This window comes from Ailuropoda melanoleuca, chromosome 5 (genome assembly GCF_002007445.2).
Source record: "Ailuropoda melanoleuca isolate Jingjing chromosome 5, ASM200744v2, whole genome shotgun sequence".
NCBI lineage: Eukaryota > Metazoa > Chordata > Mammalia > Carnivora > Ursidae > Ailuropoda > Ailuropoda melanoleuca.
Window position 1 is genome coordinate 15,359,437 of NC_048222.1, and position 15,588 is coordinate 15,375,024.

At 43.2% G+C, this 15,588-nt stretch overlaps 2 protein-coding genes across 2 annotated transcripts in view; one reads left to right on the plus strand and one right to left on the minus strand.

Moving 5' to 3' along the window:
- Window positions 1-7,720, plus strand: part of ELOVL2 (ELOVL fatty acid elongase 2) — a 91,489-nt gene extending 83,769 nt beyond the window's left edge. The window contains exons 7-10 of the mRNA XM_019796060.2: window positions 439-610; window positions 3,079-3,203; window positions 3,695-3,829; window positions 5,365-7,720. Coding sequence (XP_019651619.2) covers window positions 439-610; window positions 3,079-3,203; window positions 3,695-3,829; window positions 5,365-5,490 — 558 coding nt within the window. The 3' untranslated portion in view covers window positions 5,491-7,720. The remainder of the gene's footprint in view (window positions 1-438; window positions 611-3,078; window positions 3,204-3,694; window positions 3,830-5,364) is intronic.
- Window positions 7,721-14,786: 7,066 nt separating this feature from the next.
- Window positions 14,787-15,588, minus strand: part of SYCP2L (synaptonemal complex protein 2 like) — a 116,303-nt gene continuing 115,501 nt past the window's right edge. Inside the window, exon 28 of the mRNA XM_034660321.1 lies at window positions 14,787-15,286. The gene's annotated coding sequence lies outside the window, so the exon portion shown is untranslated. The remainder of the gene's footprint in view (window positions 15,287-15,588) is intronic.

Here is a 15,588-nt window from a genome sequence, read left to right on the forward strand (position 1 = left end):
TTTGTTTTTTTTTTTTTTGCATCCATTTTATTTCTAATTTTTTTCTGAGAAAAATCAAGGAGACGGTTAGGTCAAGTTCGAGAGGAAAGGAGGGTGGATGTGGGGAGGAGGCTGCTAGGAAGCCCGAGCACCTGGACAGCACACAGTGTGTGCTCGGAGGAGCCGCTGGGAATAGCAGCCAGCGGGTGCACGGGAGTAACTTGATCGGATCTGCGTGTTGGAGGCGTAACTCGTTTTCACTACAGTGGGGTGAATTTCTAGGAATAAGGAGAAACTGGAGGCAGAGATGCCAGGAAGGTGCTTGTGTGCCTGCCTGAGAGGGGAAAGCACACTAGTGAAAGCCAGCGTCGCCCAGGTTGCCCAGAGGTGGGGGGGGGGCGGCAGGAGGGGCACTTCAGTTGCTCACCTCTTCTCTTTCCTGTTTCCACATTCTTGCAGGTAGCCAGGGTGTTATGGTGGTACTACTTCTCCAAATCCGTAGAGTTCCTGGACACAGTTTTCTTCGTTTTGCGGAAAAAAACCAGTCAGATTACTTTTCTTCACGTATACCATCACGCCTCCATGTTTAACATCTGGTGGTGTGTTTTGAACTGGATACCTTGCGGGCAAAGTGAGTGATTTTGTTGATTTTTCAGTTCTCTGTAATTGGTCCTCTGAGACCTCTAGTGAGTGTCTTGTATTGAAGCTTGCAGATGGATCAGGAGAGAGAAAAGGGAGGCCACGGGGTGGCCCGCGTTGTCACACGGGGAAGCACCTGTTTGCCAGTGGCCAGTTAGTTTCTGGTCTTTGATTCTGGCAAAATCTGAGTATTACCTTAAATTTTAAAAAAAAACATCTTTTTTCCATGCACCAAACGTCTGAGGGCCAGAAGCACGGACTCCAGCTGGAGCAATTTTACTCCAGCCCCAAGACCTGAAGGACTCCTGCAGAAATCAGTATGGCACCTTCCACAGTCACGCCTGGCAGCGTGACAGCTTGGGGCCATTTCCACTCCTAGGGCTTTTTCTCCATTCTGAACAATTAAGGTCACACTGTGCATGGCTTTCAATGTTTTTTAACTGAGAACTATAATACATATTATATCCCAGCCCCTTTACGTGTATATACTTTGTATGAAACAAGAATTTCAGGAACTATTTCCCCTAGCTCTGGGGGATGCACTTTGGGTTTTGTTGTTGTTGTTAATACTATTGCACTTTTTCAAAAAGCTGTGACGACTGTCACTACAGGGATTTCACAGCTCGCTAGTGGGTCCATTATGACCTGCAATAGGGGGACAGCAGGACTTTCTGATTGTCTTGTATCCCCACATCTAAAACTTTTCTGTGAAAACTCAGGTAAAACTTCAGTCAAAAAGAATTTGGGATCTTAGAGCTATAGCCCAAACATTCTTGACGTTTTAAAAAATTTCAGTGACTATGAAACTGGAGTGTGAAGGAGGAGATTGCTGCAGGTGCGGGAGTCAGAAAGAGATGGGATTTTTATACTGCTCCTGGCCAGAATCTAGTTTCTTGAGTTTTGTTATTAAGACCATGATAGACTTATGCTGTAATCAATATATAGCCCATAATATCATGGAAGAATTGAAGGTTAAGTAGTTTTTGTGCTTATCAGCTATCTCATTACAAATCACTGAGCATCTGAACAACAGTCTCACATAATCTCTGTGTAAAGACATCCGATTCCTGTTGATAAGATGCTGTGTGTGTGACAATTTCTAGTGAACCTAAAATATTATTAAATTATGAGCAACTACTCCTTTTCCATTCATTCACTGTCATGAAAACTCAGGTGAGTAAAAGAAATACCACTGACATTATGCTAGCTGGTACTCTGAAACTCTGTGCTTTCACGTAAATCCAAGCCCCATAACAAGTTATTCCAGCCAGTGTTTGCAGAGGACTTACTGGATGCGAGTGTTGTTTTCATTTCTTATTCGTTGATTTGCATTTATCTAACCAGACCTCTGATCTAGAATTGGAGAACCAGGCTAGAGAATTTAAATTGATTAGCCGGCATGGGTGCAGTACTTTTCAGTTTATATAGTATTCTTCAGTCCATCCCATCATGCCCCTTTTCCAGGTGACAAAATTAAAATTTACAAAGTAAAACTGATGTATCCCAGGGGCCCTAGCTACTAGGGGTCCTCAAGCTCCACAGTCCCTCCCACCACAGGACTCCGCTCCATCTGGATCCCAAGGTAGCACTAAGTAGTCGTCACTGGGCCGGGCACTGTTATAAGCACTTGGCGTGTATGTACTGGTTTAATCCTCACGACAGTGAGTATTCCGGTTTCCAACCAAGAACCTGTCTCTGACATCTCACCTCTTGCAGCTGAATCCTTTTGCTTCTTAGTTGAGCCAACATAGAACTTAGCTTTTTCCTTTGGTTTCCTGAAACACCATTCACCCCCATTGATGGCAGCTACAGGGACTTCACGAAGGAAGGGGCAGGGAGGGGCATAGCACAGGTCCTAAAATTAGATTTTAGATATTCCTTATCTTAGAAGTTCATGAGATGGCCCAGGCCCTGGGAACTCTCACTGGCAGGTCCCTCTTCTGTCCCAGCCTTCTCTCCTGTGGGACCTTCTCTCACCTTCCCCCAGCATCTCCTGCTTCCTAGGACCCTTTCAGGTAGAATTTATAAATAGAGCAACATACTCTCCTTGACTCTTGTTCAGCCACGTACCAGCAGCTCTGTTTCCACAATCAAAATGGTTCATCAGAGGTGTCACGAAAGTGGAGACACTTCTCTTTCATTGGAATTCTGCCACCAGTTTTAAGCAAACATTTCGTTTTCTCCCAGATTAGCGGATAGTAATGACCCTGTAAGAGACAGTAACGCCTTTGCAAATCAGGAATTACCTGTTTGGTTGACACTCTGACTGAAAAACCGTCCCAGTTTTGTCCTATCTCGGCAACTGAATCCTGGAGTAATAGCACAGAAGCGAAGGTGGATTTATCAGCATGAGATTCTGGTAAATGATAGCACCGTAGTTGTTGTTCTTCAGCGATGAGGCCCAGGAAGAACCAATCTGACTCGACAAAGAACGAACATTTTTATACTGTACTTTTACAGGTTTCTTCGGACCCACCCTGAACAGTTTTATCCACATTCTCATGTACTCGTACTACGGCCTTTCTGTGTTTCCATCCATGCACAAGTATCTTTGGTGGAAGAAATACCTCACACAGGCTCAACTGGTATGTATGTCATCCCTTCCTTCTGCTCTTCTCCGTGCAAAGCATCTAGCTATTCTCAGGGATGGAGGCAAGGAGTCTGTCATCCTCGACAGAGGCTTTTCTGTGTCAGGAGGCTACCTATTTTTTCTCTAAAATTAGCCTTTTAAGAATTAAACCTGGTGCGTTAAACTATCCTCCGTGGATACGCTTAGCTTCTTCCTGGCTTTGAAATGTAGATGCTTCAATCCAGACATTAATCTTAGCAGATTCATTTTTATCTGACGACGCTCAGCTGCTGCTCTTCCGTGAGAAAACGACCTGGCGGTTGGATCTACGTACCAGTGTCGTTTCAAATAAATGTCCGGATAGGAGAGTGGGCTGCTTCGGCGTTTTATTTGATTCCTGCAAGACTTAGGGAGTATCAGGAGTTCTCAGTGTGTGCCATGTCGAACTGGATTGTCTAGGGCTCGCCTGGTTGCCTCACCTGCCGCCTTCCTGCCCCCCCCCGCCAGGTGCAGTTCGTGCTCACCATCACGCACACCCTGAGTGCGGTGGTGAAGCCCTGCGGTTTCCCCCTGGGCTGTCTCATCTTCCAGTCATCCTACATGCTGACATTGGTCATCCTCTTCTTAAATTTTTACGTCCAGGTAAGTGACCTGTAGATCTTCAGCAGCAAAACGTAGTAGACTGCTGGGCTTTTGCCTTACATAGCGGTTTAATTCTCCCAGCCAAATAAGTTAGCACAGACTTGTGGATGATAGAGGCACCCAAGGGAAACAGAGAAACGTGCATTCCTAAGTCCACACCCCGCATCCTCCCCTTGAAGGGTAACCACTGTGCAAGCCTAGTGGGCATTTTATTAGAGTTCAATCAAGTCATACGTTTGGCTGATACATTTGCACCATGCTACCAAAGTCGTATGTGTGAATGCAGGAAATCTGTTTGGAGAAGAACGGGAGCCAAATGCTTTTAATATTAAGCTGTTTCTATATCAGCACTGTGATATTATAAACTCACTATTTGGAAAAAATTCTTTTAAGGCTAGCCGTCGTGGAAAGGTCACATTGGCTTTTTCTTCACTGTCATTTTCTCTTTAATCAACAATTTAAATGGGATGGAGCTACAAAACACACTTTCAAAGCAACTCTGTTAAGACAAAAACCGATGAAAGCCGTAGCAGAGCACAGGCCTCAGGTGCTCGTAGATTTTCAGTTGCTCTCCTGTGTGGGTGGGGGACAGAGACAGGAAGCTTCATGAAAGAGAAATGAGAACATACATTTACATTCAAAACAGCACTTTCGAAATTGTACTCAAGTGTGTTTCTTCAGACAACAAGTGCTTTTTTTTAGGTTGTCTTTGCTGAAAGTTAACCCACAGGGGCTTCGCACACAGTCCTGCTGTGGGAACGGGAACCTCGGGCGGGTGGTTAAGCCCCCGTGTTTCTGAAATCGGACTGGCTAGGCCTTGTCTTTTATAAGAGATAAAAGTTTCCTTTGAGAGTTTCGAAAGTAATAACCATTGACAGAACCAAACAAAGCCACCCAAACAAAAACAAACAGAAACAGACTGTTCCAGCAAAGCGCAGGTGTCGGACCTTGAGGAGTAGGGGGCCCAGCAGGCTGGGTGACGGGCGCCCAGAACTTCAGTCCTACTTGTCCGCTCAAATGGAAGCTTACTCCTTTTGAGTTGGGCTTATAATTTCAGTCTTGACCCTTGTTAATACCACTGCTTAAAAAAAAAAAAAGTAAATATGAGATGAAATTGGGTATTTTAGGAAGAATGTGCCAAAACCCAAATCAAGCCAGAATCTGAGGTACTGGGACTTTTAAAATAACAGCATTTTTCCTACTTGAATTGGAAAGGATCTTATTTTAGGAACTACAAGGAAGCAACTAATACAGAATAATTTAAATGCTAAGCCCATAATACATAAATCCTAACCAATGCAGATAAGCTGAAAGAAATCACCTTTCCTTGGAATTCATATTTGTCTTGGTTTTTACCCTATTTTTATTTTTAACCGTTAGCTTAAAAATTGTCCTATTACAAAAATTCTTGTTTGTCCAATATGCAATAAAATCATGAACTGTTTTAGATTATGTGCCATGTCAGAGACAGTGTCTTATTCAAGAATCCTTTTTTGTTTTTTCCTTCCCCTCTTTGAAATACATACATCCAACAGACATACCGGAAAAAGCCAGTGAAGAAGAATATGGAAGAGCCACCTGCAGGGAAAGAAGTTAAGAATGGTTTTTCCAAAGCCTACTTCGCCGCGACTAATGGGGTCATCAACAAGAAAGCGCAATAAAAGTCAAGTAACAGACAAAGCATATATAATAGCCTAACAGATTCGCTTGTTTTAAAGCAAAGACTGAATTGAAAGTTATATATGTTTTAGCATAAACTAATTTCTTTTGAGTTTATAAATCATTTGTACTCGGAATGTATTAATATATTGCTATGAGGTTAATCTGTTCCCTGAATGCTTCCGTCAGCACACCGTGTCACCTCAGACACCGAGCTCTGCAGACCTCAGATCTGGTGCCACTTCTCTCTCCTCCTCCGCACAGACTGAACCCCTCGCCAGAAACTCTCTAACGCCTTATACACAAACAAAGCCAGGAAACATGGAGCCTTGTGTTCCGAAGCCAGTCTTCAAATAGTTTTATTCAGATTAAAATGTTTAAAACAAAATGTTAATTGCCTTCTAGCTACAGGGTCTTAATCTATATTAAGCAATAATTGCTTAGTCCTTATTAAGCAATAAAGTCATCCATTCCATTAGGACTCAACCCCAGAAAATACTAAAATGGATTATAAATGGAAGACAGGAAAATCTAGCAAAACTTCTTTTAAGGTAGTGTCTGTCAAATTCCTATACTAAGTCTCAACTTAGTGACATGGTAATGAAATTTATATTTTATTTTGACAATTATTTTTTCTAAGAAGAAAAAAATCTTCTGCCAAATGCTTCTAGCTCAGGGGCTTCAGATAGGAGTCATTCCTCAGTTTTAATTTGGTTTCCATGCCTATTCATATATTCATGCTACCTCCTATGTTAAATCCCCCTAGGTTGGGTTGTAAACAGACACCTTGCTCAGTTTTGAAAGCAGGATTTAATCTGGCTGCCCATTTCCTTTCTGATCAAGGAATCTTCCCTTCTCCCTGGAAGGATAAGCCACTGGAATGTTTATAAATCAGAGCAGTTGGGGCAACACATTGAATTTGTCCACTATTTGTTGTAACCCCCACATACCTGCTGGCACTATTTGCAGGATAAGTTTTGGAAAATGGGAAGAAAAAAAGGACGATGGAAAGATTCCTATGACCCTCAATGAGAAGTGCCAATTTGGCAAACTCAGCACGCCCCTCCCCGGCCCAGGGAGCACGCTTTCTACTGAGAGCAAGCACAACAGCAGAGGAAAGCAGTAGTGAATAGATTTTTTTTTTCCTCCCCAAGTATTGGACTTTACTATTGCACCAAGAATGGAAACAATATTTTTTTGAAGCTGTGAGGAAGATTTAGACCCTATAACACAAGACTTGCCACCTTTGACACTTTTTCTTTCCTACCCTCTCCTTAAAATAACTTGTAGTTCGTAATGTTGAGGTCGGATGTGCAAGTGACAGAAACGCATGCTCACTGCTCCCTGGACCCCGTCCAGTCTGTGCAGGAGTGCCTTTCCGTCCTCCTTGCCCTCTCGCTTTCTAAAATTCTTTTCCCTGTTTAAAAAAGAGCGTGGACTCTGGTACGACGTTGAACGGAGACCCTGATGGTGTTTTCTCCCTTCTTGCTCACGTCCGCCGCCCTCTCAGGACCTGGCCCACTTTGCGGAAGGTGACGGATCTTAGCTGGCCGGCGTGGCAGACGTGCGGTGCATGTCTGTACATGCAACATGCGGGGACTTGGTCCGTTTTTACTGAATGCACATTTCTGACACCCACTTGCTCTTGGATTTATTTTTCTAAAAAGTTTTCTAAAACTGATTTTTCTAGGGTGCTTCATCCCTACCTCCTTCCATCCCATACTAACAGTATTGTTACGAGTTTCATTCTCTCCCAGAAATTCGTTTTAAAATAAGGGCTAGCCTCAAGTATGCCTCCGAGTACTCCTCTATAACAAAACACAGGTTGGACTAAGACGACCGCCCTTCAGAGCAACTGGACTCCAGTTCAGTTTTAGGTCCCAAGAAAGGGCTTGAGCATCTGTTCTCAAAGTGCATCCCGGGAGAAAATGAGAGCCAGGGAGAAGCCGGACCTCACCGGACATTCGTTGTTTGCACTTGGTTCTCAGCGGTCAGGGAGGCCCTAACGTCTCCCCGCTCTGCGTTTACCTGCAGCTTGGGTGCTCTCCTGGACTTGGTATCGGCAGAGCAGGGAGGGTAGCCATCCTTCAGCAGAATGACCGAGGGCCCCAGCTGGCAGCAGAGGGCAGGGGGAGACCTCGCGGGTTGCAGGACGCTGTTTCCCATGGCGTCTTTAGCTAGTGAAGCAAATCAAACACTTCTAGCCTTAAACCATTCAAGGGCTGATACAATTACACAGAGCCATGAAATCTTAGCCACCAAAACTGAATCAGGCCACTATTTTAACCCCTCATTAAGTGTTGGAACTTTAAAAAGCAGAATGTCTACACTTCATGTGATTTTCCTAAAACTGTTAAAAAAAAGCCAGCCTCTATACTGTTAGAAAAATGAAAACCTTTTGTTCTTGAATTTCCTTTTACTCATAATGAAAATATATAATACTATAAGCACGTTAAAAATTCCAATTTTTTTAAATGGAACGTTAAATGGAAATGAAGTGAAATTTTCAACCATCAAAATGATACAGTGAAGCCTTTAGACATATTGAGAGAGAAGGCCCTCCCTCTCCCCATCAGAGAGATATTTATTTGTAAGGCAAAATGATACTTACTGTGATGGGCGGAAAAGCACTTTGTATGTAAGAGACTATTCTGATTCTTCCATATCATTTTATGATGTTTCTGGGAACTTCTTATTTAGAAAATAAGGATATCACTTTTTGGTTTTCCTTTGAAAATACTTGAGAACATAATATCATGATTGGGGTGGACAGGGAGGCAGGAGAAGCCATCTTTCTCTGTAGACAGATAAGCATTCTGTATGATTGTTGTATAATAAATTGATTTTTACACTAAAGCAAAGCATGTTGAGATTGTTCTTATTTGGTTCAAAGACATTAAAACGTGTGCCTGCATGGTATTCCAAATGATTTATTACTCAGGAATTTTTTTTTAATAAAGGGATATTTTAGCATTTTAAATGTTTAATTCTTCATTTCAATAAGCAATGCATGGCCTTTTATGTAACATTACCCTTACATAGTATTCATATACCAAGTTAAACTATTTCAGAAAACGGTTATTACAAGAAAAATTTAAGACCAATTAGACGAGCAGAGGATATAACGGTTACAGCGAGCAGAGTTGTTCCAGGGAATAACCCGAGGAGCAGCATTGGCCTGGTTGAGGGGACCGTGTTAGGCAGAAACCGTAGGAAGAAGCTCTGAAGCCGCAGACTCCCCCCACCCCACCCGCCCTTAGAGCGCCCAGACAGCAGACAGGAAGCTGCTCCAGCTCAGTGGGATGGGAGCTGAGACTTGACCATGACAAAGCCCCACAGAGACAGCCGTCAAGGTCGTGGAGCAGGATCACGGGCCCGTGCTGTGTCAGTGTAGCGTTCGGAATGGTGACGTTAGAACAAGCCAAATCCAAAAGATGTGCTCAACCCTGCTTATGAAATTGCTTAAATCCCTGGATAGTAACAGGGATGGGGCAGGAGGGGAAAAGGGAAAGGGAGGTGGCACAGAAGAGGGGGTTTCAGTTTCGCTATCCGAATGGGGACTTGGGTTTTCAGGCACGGGGACGACAGGACATTTTCAAGAGCCTCTTCTTAACCCACTGGGATTTCATTTTAAACAGTGGGTGGAATCAATTCATGCTTAAAAATAAATCCTTCTGTCTCTAGAGCAAGGCCTAAGAATTTGTAGCAAAGTTAAAGAGCTGTTTATACAAGGTAAGCATTCACCCAAATACGTTTCTTAGTTTATATAAAGAAAACTTCGGCGGGCGTTTTTATTACGGCGGGCTTTTTTCAACATCAGTGACATTCACACACATAAGGAAGAGTTCTGTTCAAGGCACACAAAGAAATCACACTCACGAGACTACAGTCACCTAAAATATCCCTTGACCTTCAGTAAAACATGACTTTCACGGAAAAGGGTAAAAGCGATCGATTTGTAAGTCCTTTTTCCTTTTTAAGAAACTCTGTGCAGGGAGCACTGGAATATCAGCACGAGGGCAAACAGGTTGTAAATGCGGTCATCGTGGATCTTAGAGGCCCTCACTGGGAGCCCATCGTAAAGGCGCCTGAGGCCAGGTCACCTCTGGCAGCCTGGGTGAGGCCACGCTCACTCCAAGCTCCTGGCACCTACCTACCTTTGCGGTTGGCATGCACCACAGCCTGCAGCCCGGGGAGGAGACCTGTGCTCTCCTATTTGCCCGCCCCAGTTAGTTCTCCCACATCTGCCTTCTGCCAATACTACTAGCTGACCTCTGAAGGCATTTGGGTCTATGACTCCCGAGCATTGAACAACAAAAGGAAAAATTTTGCGGTTTTGCCTGGGTTGATGTCCTATACTAAGAGGGAAATAAACTTCACATTCCTTAACAAGCATTAGAAGTTGCAACTTCTTAAAGATTTAAGCACCTCTATCTGAGCTAGCCCACGTAGAACTAGCCGCCACCGCTTTTTTTTTTTTAAATGTACGATCTTATTTGAGAGAGAGCATGCAGGCATGGGCCGGGGATAGGGGGGGAGAGGGAAGAGAGGGAGAAGCAGACTCCCAGCCAAGTGGAGAGCCCATCGCGGGGCTTGATCCTAGGACCCCAAGGGTCATGACCTGAGCTGAAGGCAGACGCTGAGCTTAACCGACTAAGCCACCCAGGTGCCCCAGCCTTCATTTTTTTAAAGCTAGCTTAGTCCTATGGGATTTGGACAAACTCCAGAAATAGTAATGTTCACTTAAATATTTGTCAAATCTACCTTTGCCCAGTGCTATGTATTACGCAGACATACAGAAGTGATCCCAGTGACACACCTGCCCTTAGAGTTCAGAGTCTGGTAAAGTAGATGGAGAAACGGTTATAAAATAATGGAAGTATTAAATATAGCTTACCAAGAAAACCTAGAAAACGAAAAGGAAGCAATACCTGAGCTTAGTTTCAATGGATGAGAAATTCTTCATATAGATGAGGGTGTTTTGTTCAAGAAAATTCCAGAGGTTAAACCCCTGGATTCCAATGGAGTCCCCAGTCCCTCAGCAAGTATCGGAGTGCCTCCTATGTGCCAGGTATTGCCCAGGGTTTGAAATAAAATATAAAGAGAACAGACAAGTTCTCTACATTTAAGGAACTCTTGTCTAGTGGACATCTCCTAGAGGGAAGACGCAGTTACCACGCTCTGTAAGACATCTGTTTATGCTGTTAAACATGTCTGGGCTCACAGACTCCTATCAAATATGCGGGAGCCCCAACTATGAAGCCTGAGACCCCTATTCCAGACCAAGCTCACAATACCTGGCTTGAGAAAAGCAGCAAAAACCACTGAAACATCACTAATTGTGAATTATACTTTTGAAGCATATTTTAGGTTCTTGTGGGAGCAAAAGGACTACTGCCCTGTGTATTAGGACCCAGGATTTCCGCAGCAGAACCTCTACGGAGATACCCACACATATCCATGAAGGGGTTCATCACAGGGATTTGACTCTATCCAGTTGTGGCTGTGATTAAGCAGCCTCTAAAAGGCTGTTGTCATCCTATCTAGTGTTAGGGCTCAAAGTCCACCAGGGGGGAGAGGCAGTCAGGAAGGGAGGATGTGTAGAGAGTGGGGAGATCAAGAGTGAGCTAGAACTCACGGCGTAAGCTGGAGCCCCCGAGAAAATCTACAGACTCCATGCCATCTCTATCTAAATACCAATAGGATTTTTCACAGAACTAGAACAAATAACACTAAAATTGTATAGAACCAAAGACGACCTTGAAGGACAAAAGCAATATTGAGAAAGAACAACAGAGCTGGAAGTATCACAATTCCAGATTTCAAGATATACTACAAAGCTGTAGTAATTAAAACAGTATGGTACTGGCACAGAAACAGACACATAGATCAATGCAACTGAATAGAGACACCCCCTCCCCAAATAAACCCACATTTGTATGATTATGACAAAGGAGGCAAGAATATATAATGGGGAAAAGACCATCTTTTCAATAAATGGTGCTGGGGAAACTGGACAGCTACATGCAAAAGAATAAACTGGACTACTTTCTAACACCATAGACAAAAATAAACTCCAAATGAGTTAAAGACCTAAATGTGAGACCTAAAACCATAAAAATCCTAGAAGAGAGCACAGGCAGTAATTTCTCTGATGTCAATGATAGCAACGTTTTTCTAAGTCTCCTACGGCAAGGGAAACAAAAGCAAAAATAAACTACAGGGGGTAATCAAAATNAGTTAAAGACCTAAATGTGAGACCTAAAACCATAAAAATCCTAGAAGAGAGCACAGGCAGTAATTTCTCTGACGTCAACGATAGCAACATTTTTCTCAGTCTCCTACGGCAAGGGAAACAAAAGCAAAAATAAACTACAGGGACTAATCAAAATAAAAAAAATTTTTTTCATTTATTTGAGAGAGACAGAGACAGAGCACAAGCAGAGGGAGCTGCAGGCAGAGGGAGAAGCAGGCTCCCCACTTAGCAAGGAGGCCGACAAGGGGCTCAATCCCAGGACGAGCCAAAGACAGACGCTTAACTGAGTGAGCCACCCAGGCATCCCCAAAATAAAAAGGTTTTGCACAGCAAAAGAAACCACCAGCAAAACAAAAAGACAATGCATTGAGTGGGAGAAGATATTTGCAAGTGATTTATCTAATAAAGGATTACTATCTAAAAATATACATATATACAAAGAACTCATACAACTCAACACCAAAAAAACCCCCACAACAATCTGATTAAAAAAAAAAAATCAGCAGAGCACCTGAATAGAAATTTTTCCAAATAAGAAATAGAGATGGCAGACAGACACATGAAGAGAGGCTCAACACTACTCATCATCAGGGGAAATGTAAATCAAAATCACACTGAGATATCACTTCACGCCTATGAGATTGGCTAAAATCAAGAAGATGAGAAACAGCAGACGTTGGAGAGGATGTGGGGAAAAAGGAACTCNGAGAAAGCAGACGTTGGAGAGGATGTGGGGAAAAAGGAACTCTCCTGCATTGTTGGTGGGAATGCAAGCTGGTGCAGCCACTGTGGAAAACAGTATAGAGACTCCTCAAAAAATTAAAAATGGAAATACCATACAATCCAGTAATTCCACTATTGGGGGGGTATTTACCCGGGAAAATGAAAACACTAACTTGAAAAGATACATGCACCCCTGTGTTCATTGCAGCATTATTTACAATATCCAAGATGTGGGAGCAACCTAGGTGTCCATCAATAGATGATAAGGAAGATGTGGCATAGCAATATATACAATGGACTCATACATGGCCATAAGAAAGGATGAGATCATGCCATTTGAGACACAGATGGACCTTGATGATATTATGCTAAGTGAAATTAGACTGAGAAAGACAAATGCCATGCGATTCCACTCATAAATGGAATCTTAAAAAATGAATAAATGAATAAAAAGCAGAATCAGAACTAAAAATATAAACAGATTGTTGCCAGTGGGGAAGAGAATGGTGAGATTGGGCAGAATGGGTGAAGGGGGAGAAGGAGATACAGGCTTCCAGTTATGTGATGAGTAAGTCATGGGAATAAAGAGAAGAGCGTAAGGAATACAGTCTATGATACGTGATAGTGATGGGTGGGGACAGATAGCAGCTACACTTGTGAACATAGCATAATGTATAGAGTTGTCAAACCACTAAGTGGCATACCTGAAACTAACGTAACATTGTGTGTCAACTACACACACACACACACAGAGTAAGAGGCCAGGAGCTAATCCGCATGGACATGGGGTGAGGATCACAGTACGTACTGGGAAAAGCCACCGTGGAGGACGGAAAGTTACAGCGCAGAGGAATGCTGGAAACCACAAATGAGGCCAAGGCCACAGCTTGGTCCCAGAATTCGCTACGGTGGGCACAGGGCTGCTCTCAGTTGAAAGGAGGTGAACTCCGGTCCAAGCTGCTTTCCGTGTTGGTGTAATTGTCCCCATCATACAGCTAGTTCCTGGAGGCCCTTGACAATAACAACATGGAATCTTCAGCACCAGATACAGAGCTTGGCTGTGCATACAGTTAGTGCTCAATAAGGATTCGAAGACTAAGACAGTGGTGAATGAAGACTTTCTGGGGAACATTCCTAAAGTGATATCTTCCAAAATCTCAAGTTCATGGTTTTTGCAACTTTCATCGACTCATCCTCAAGCTTAGCTCTTAGAATCCTCTCCCCGTCGTGAGCTAGCCCACCTGCTCCCTCCTTCACATTGTGTCCTCAGGGAGGCCTTTACTGCTGTGAAAACCTCTGCTTAGATGGCATTTGGTCTTCCTACTACTAGTGGATTAATCTTCCCAAGCCACCATGTTTGTTTCTCATTCTCTGCTAAGTCGTCAGTGACGCATTCTCACCAAGAATAAAGTCCTTCTAAACAAGACAGTAAAGGCATTCAGTCTGGGCCTTAATTTCCACTCATAGTCCACAGTATTACAGCCTCTAACAAATTCTGCACGTCTCTGCCTCTGTGCCTCGAGTCTCGTTAGTCCCTCTCGGCTAACCCTAGAAAAATCCTCCCCAGCCTTCAAGAGCTCAAATGGTGCTTCTCCTCCAGGAAGCTATCCCTGATCAACCCACAAAAAACGACCTCTCCCTCCTCACACCCCTGCTGGTGCTTAGTTTACTCCCCATTTATGGTGCTTGTTACCCACAGCCTGGAGATTCTTCAATGACCTGGTGCCTTAAGAACAAGTTTTTACTGGCTAAGATCACACCTCACCCATCCTAACCTCTACCACGTGAGCTCACTGAAGGCTTTGGAGAGTACAGCTCCCCAGTATATGTTTACCCATTACCAGAAGTCCTATATACTCTTCAGATGTCCTTCATCGAAGACCGTCAATGTAATGGCACTGAAATCCACAACACGCCAGGTCACCAGGAATCGTGAGCCCTACACTGGATACACCCCAATGAAATGAGGTTAATTAGACCCTTTGGACTTAAAGAAAAAGTGCTCTTATACTCTGTAAAGTTTACAATAATATACTAAACCATAGCTCGTTAAAAAATCCTAAATAGAAAAGATGACACACTGGGGTTGTAAACATTTGTTTTGACAGATTAAATACATAATGCATAAGATATATTATGTCACTAAGTTATACTATATAATGAATAAACTGTGTTCGGTCTGAGGTCTTCAACTGTACTTACCCAATTTGTGAAGTTACTTTGTAAATGGCCTCAAATTAGGTAGATTTTATAAATAAATCCACTCAACTGCATATGCAAACGTATGCACTTTATTAGAGCATTTAGTAATTATCACATGAGCTTTTCTCCTCTGCTCAAGCTGGCGGTTCTGTGAAAGTGCTAAAGAAACTAGAATATTTGCGGATCAAGTGAAATAATAACTATTTCAAAATACAATGCCACTTTCATCTGAGCGCTTTTCATCACAAATTAAATTCTCCCTCAAAGAGATGTACCAAATAGCATGGATACAGATGTTAAGATTTTCTTTCCCCCACAAAGCTTGAAGACCCTTCTCAAATAAAAATCAATTTTACTTTGAAATCATTAAAAAAAAAAAAGGCAACACTCTAAGTTGGTAAACATCCCCAACTTCCTCTTTTCTGACCAAAGTTTGTTGCAGAAAGTCAACTTTCGTGAACAAAGGGACAATAGCACAGCTGTAAACTACCAACATAATTCTGTTCTATTACAACTCAGGGGTCCCAGGGGGAGTGAAGCAAAGCGCATCAGCCAGAGCTCTAAAGCACCACTGAGCGGCCCAAGCCAGCTTTGTCATCCTCCGGCGGCTCAGACAGCTGGAAAGAAAATACAAAGAACAGTAGTTAGCGGAGCATGCACCACCCACCTCTTGGTCCCCCTTAGAACGCAGTAAGCTGACATGAATGTCACGACATTTTACCGGCTACATCCTAACTCAGATATGCAGTAAAGTTGTATCTTTGCCCAGCAGCCGCTGAAGTCAGTGCACTGGGTAAAAGCCAGCCAGAGTCAAAGTCACCCTCAAAAATGGGCTCCTGGGTGGCTCAGTAGGTTGAGTGGCTGGTTCATGATCTCAGGGTCCTGGACTCGAGTCCCGCATTGGGCTCCACGCTCAGCG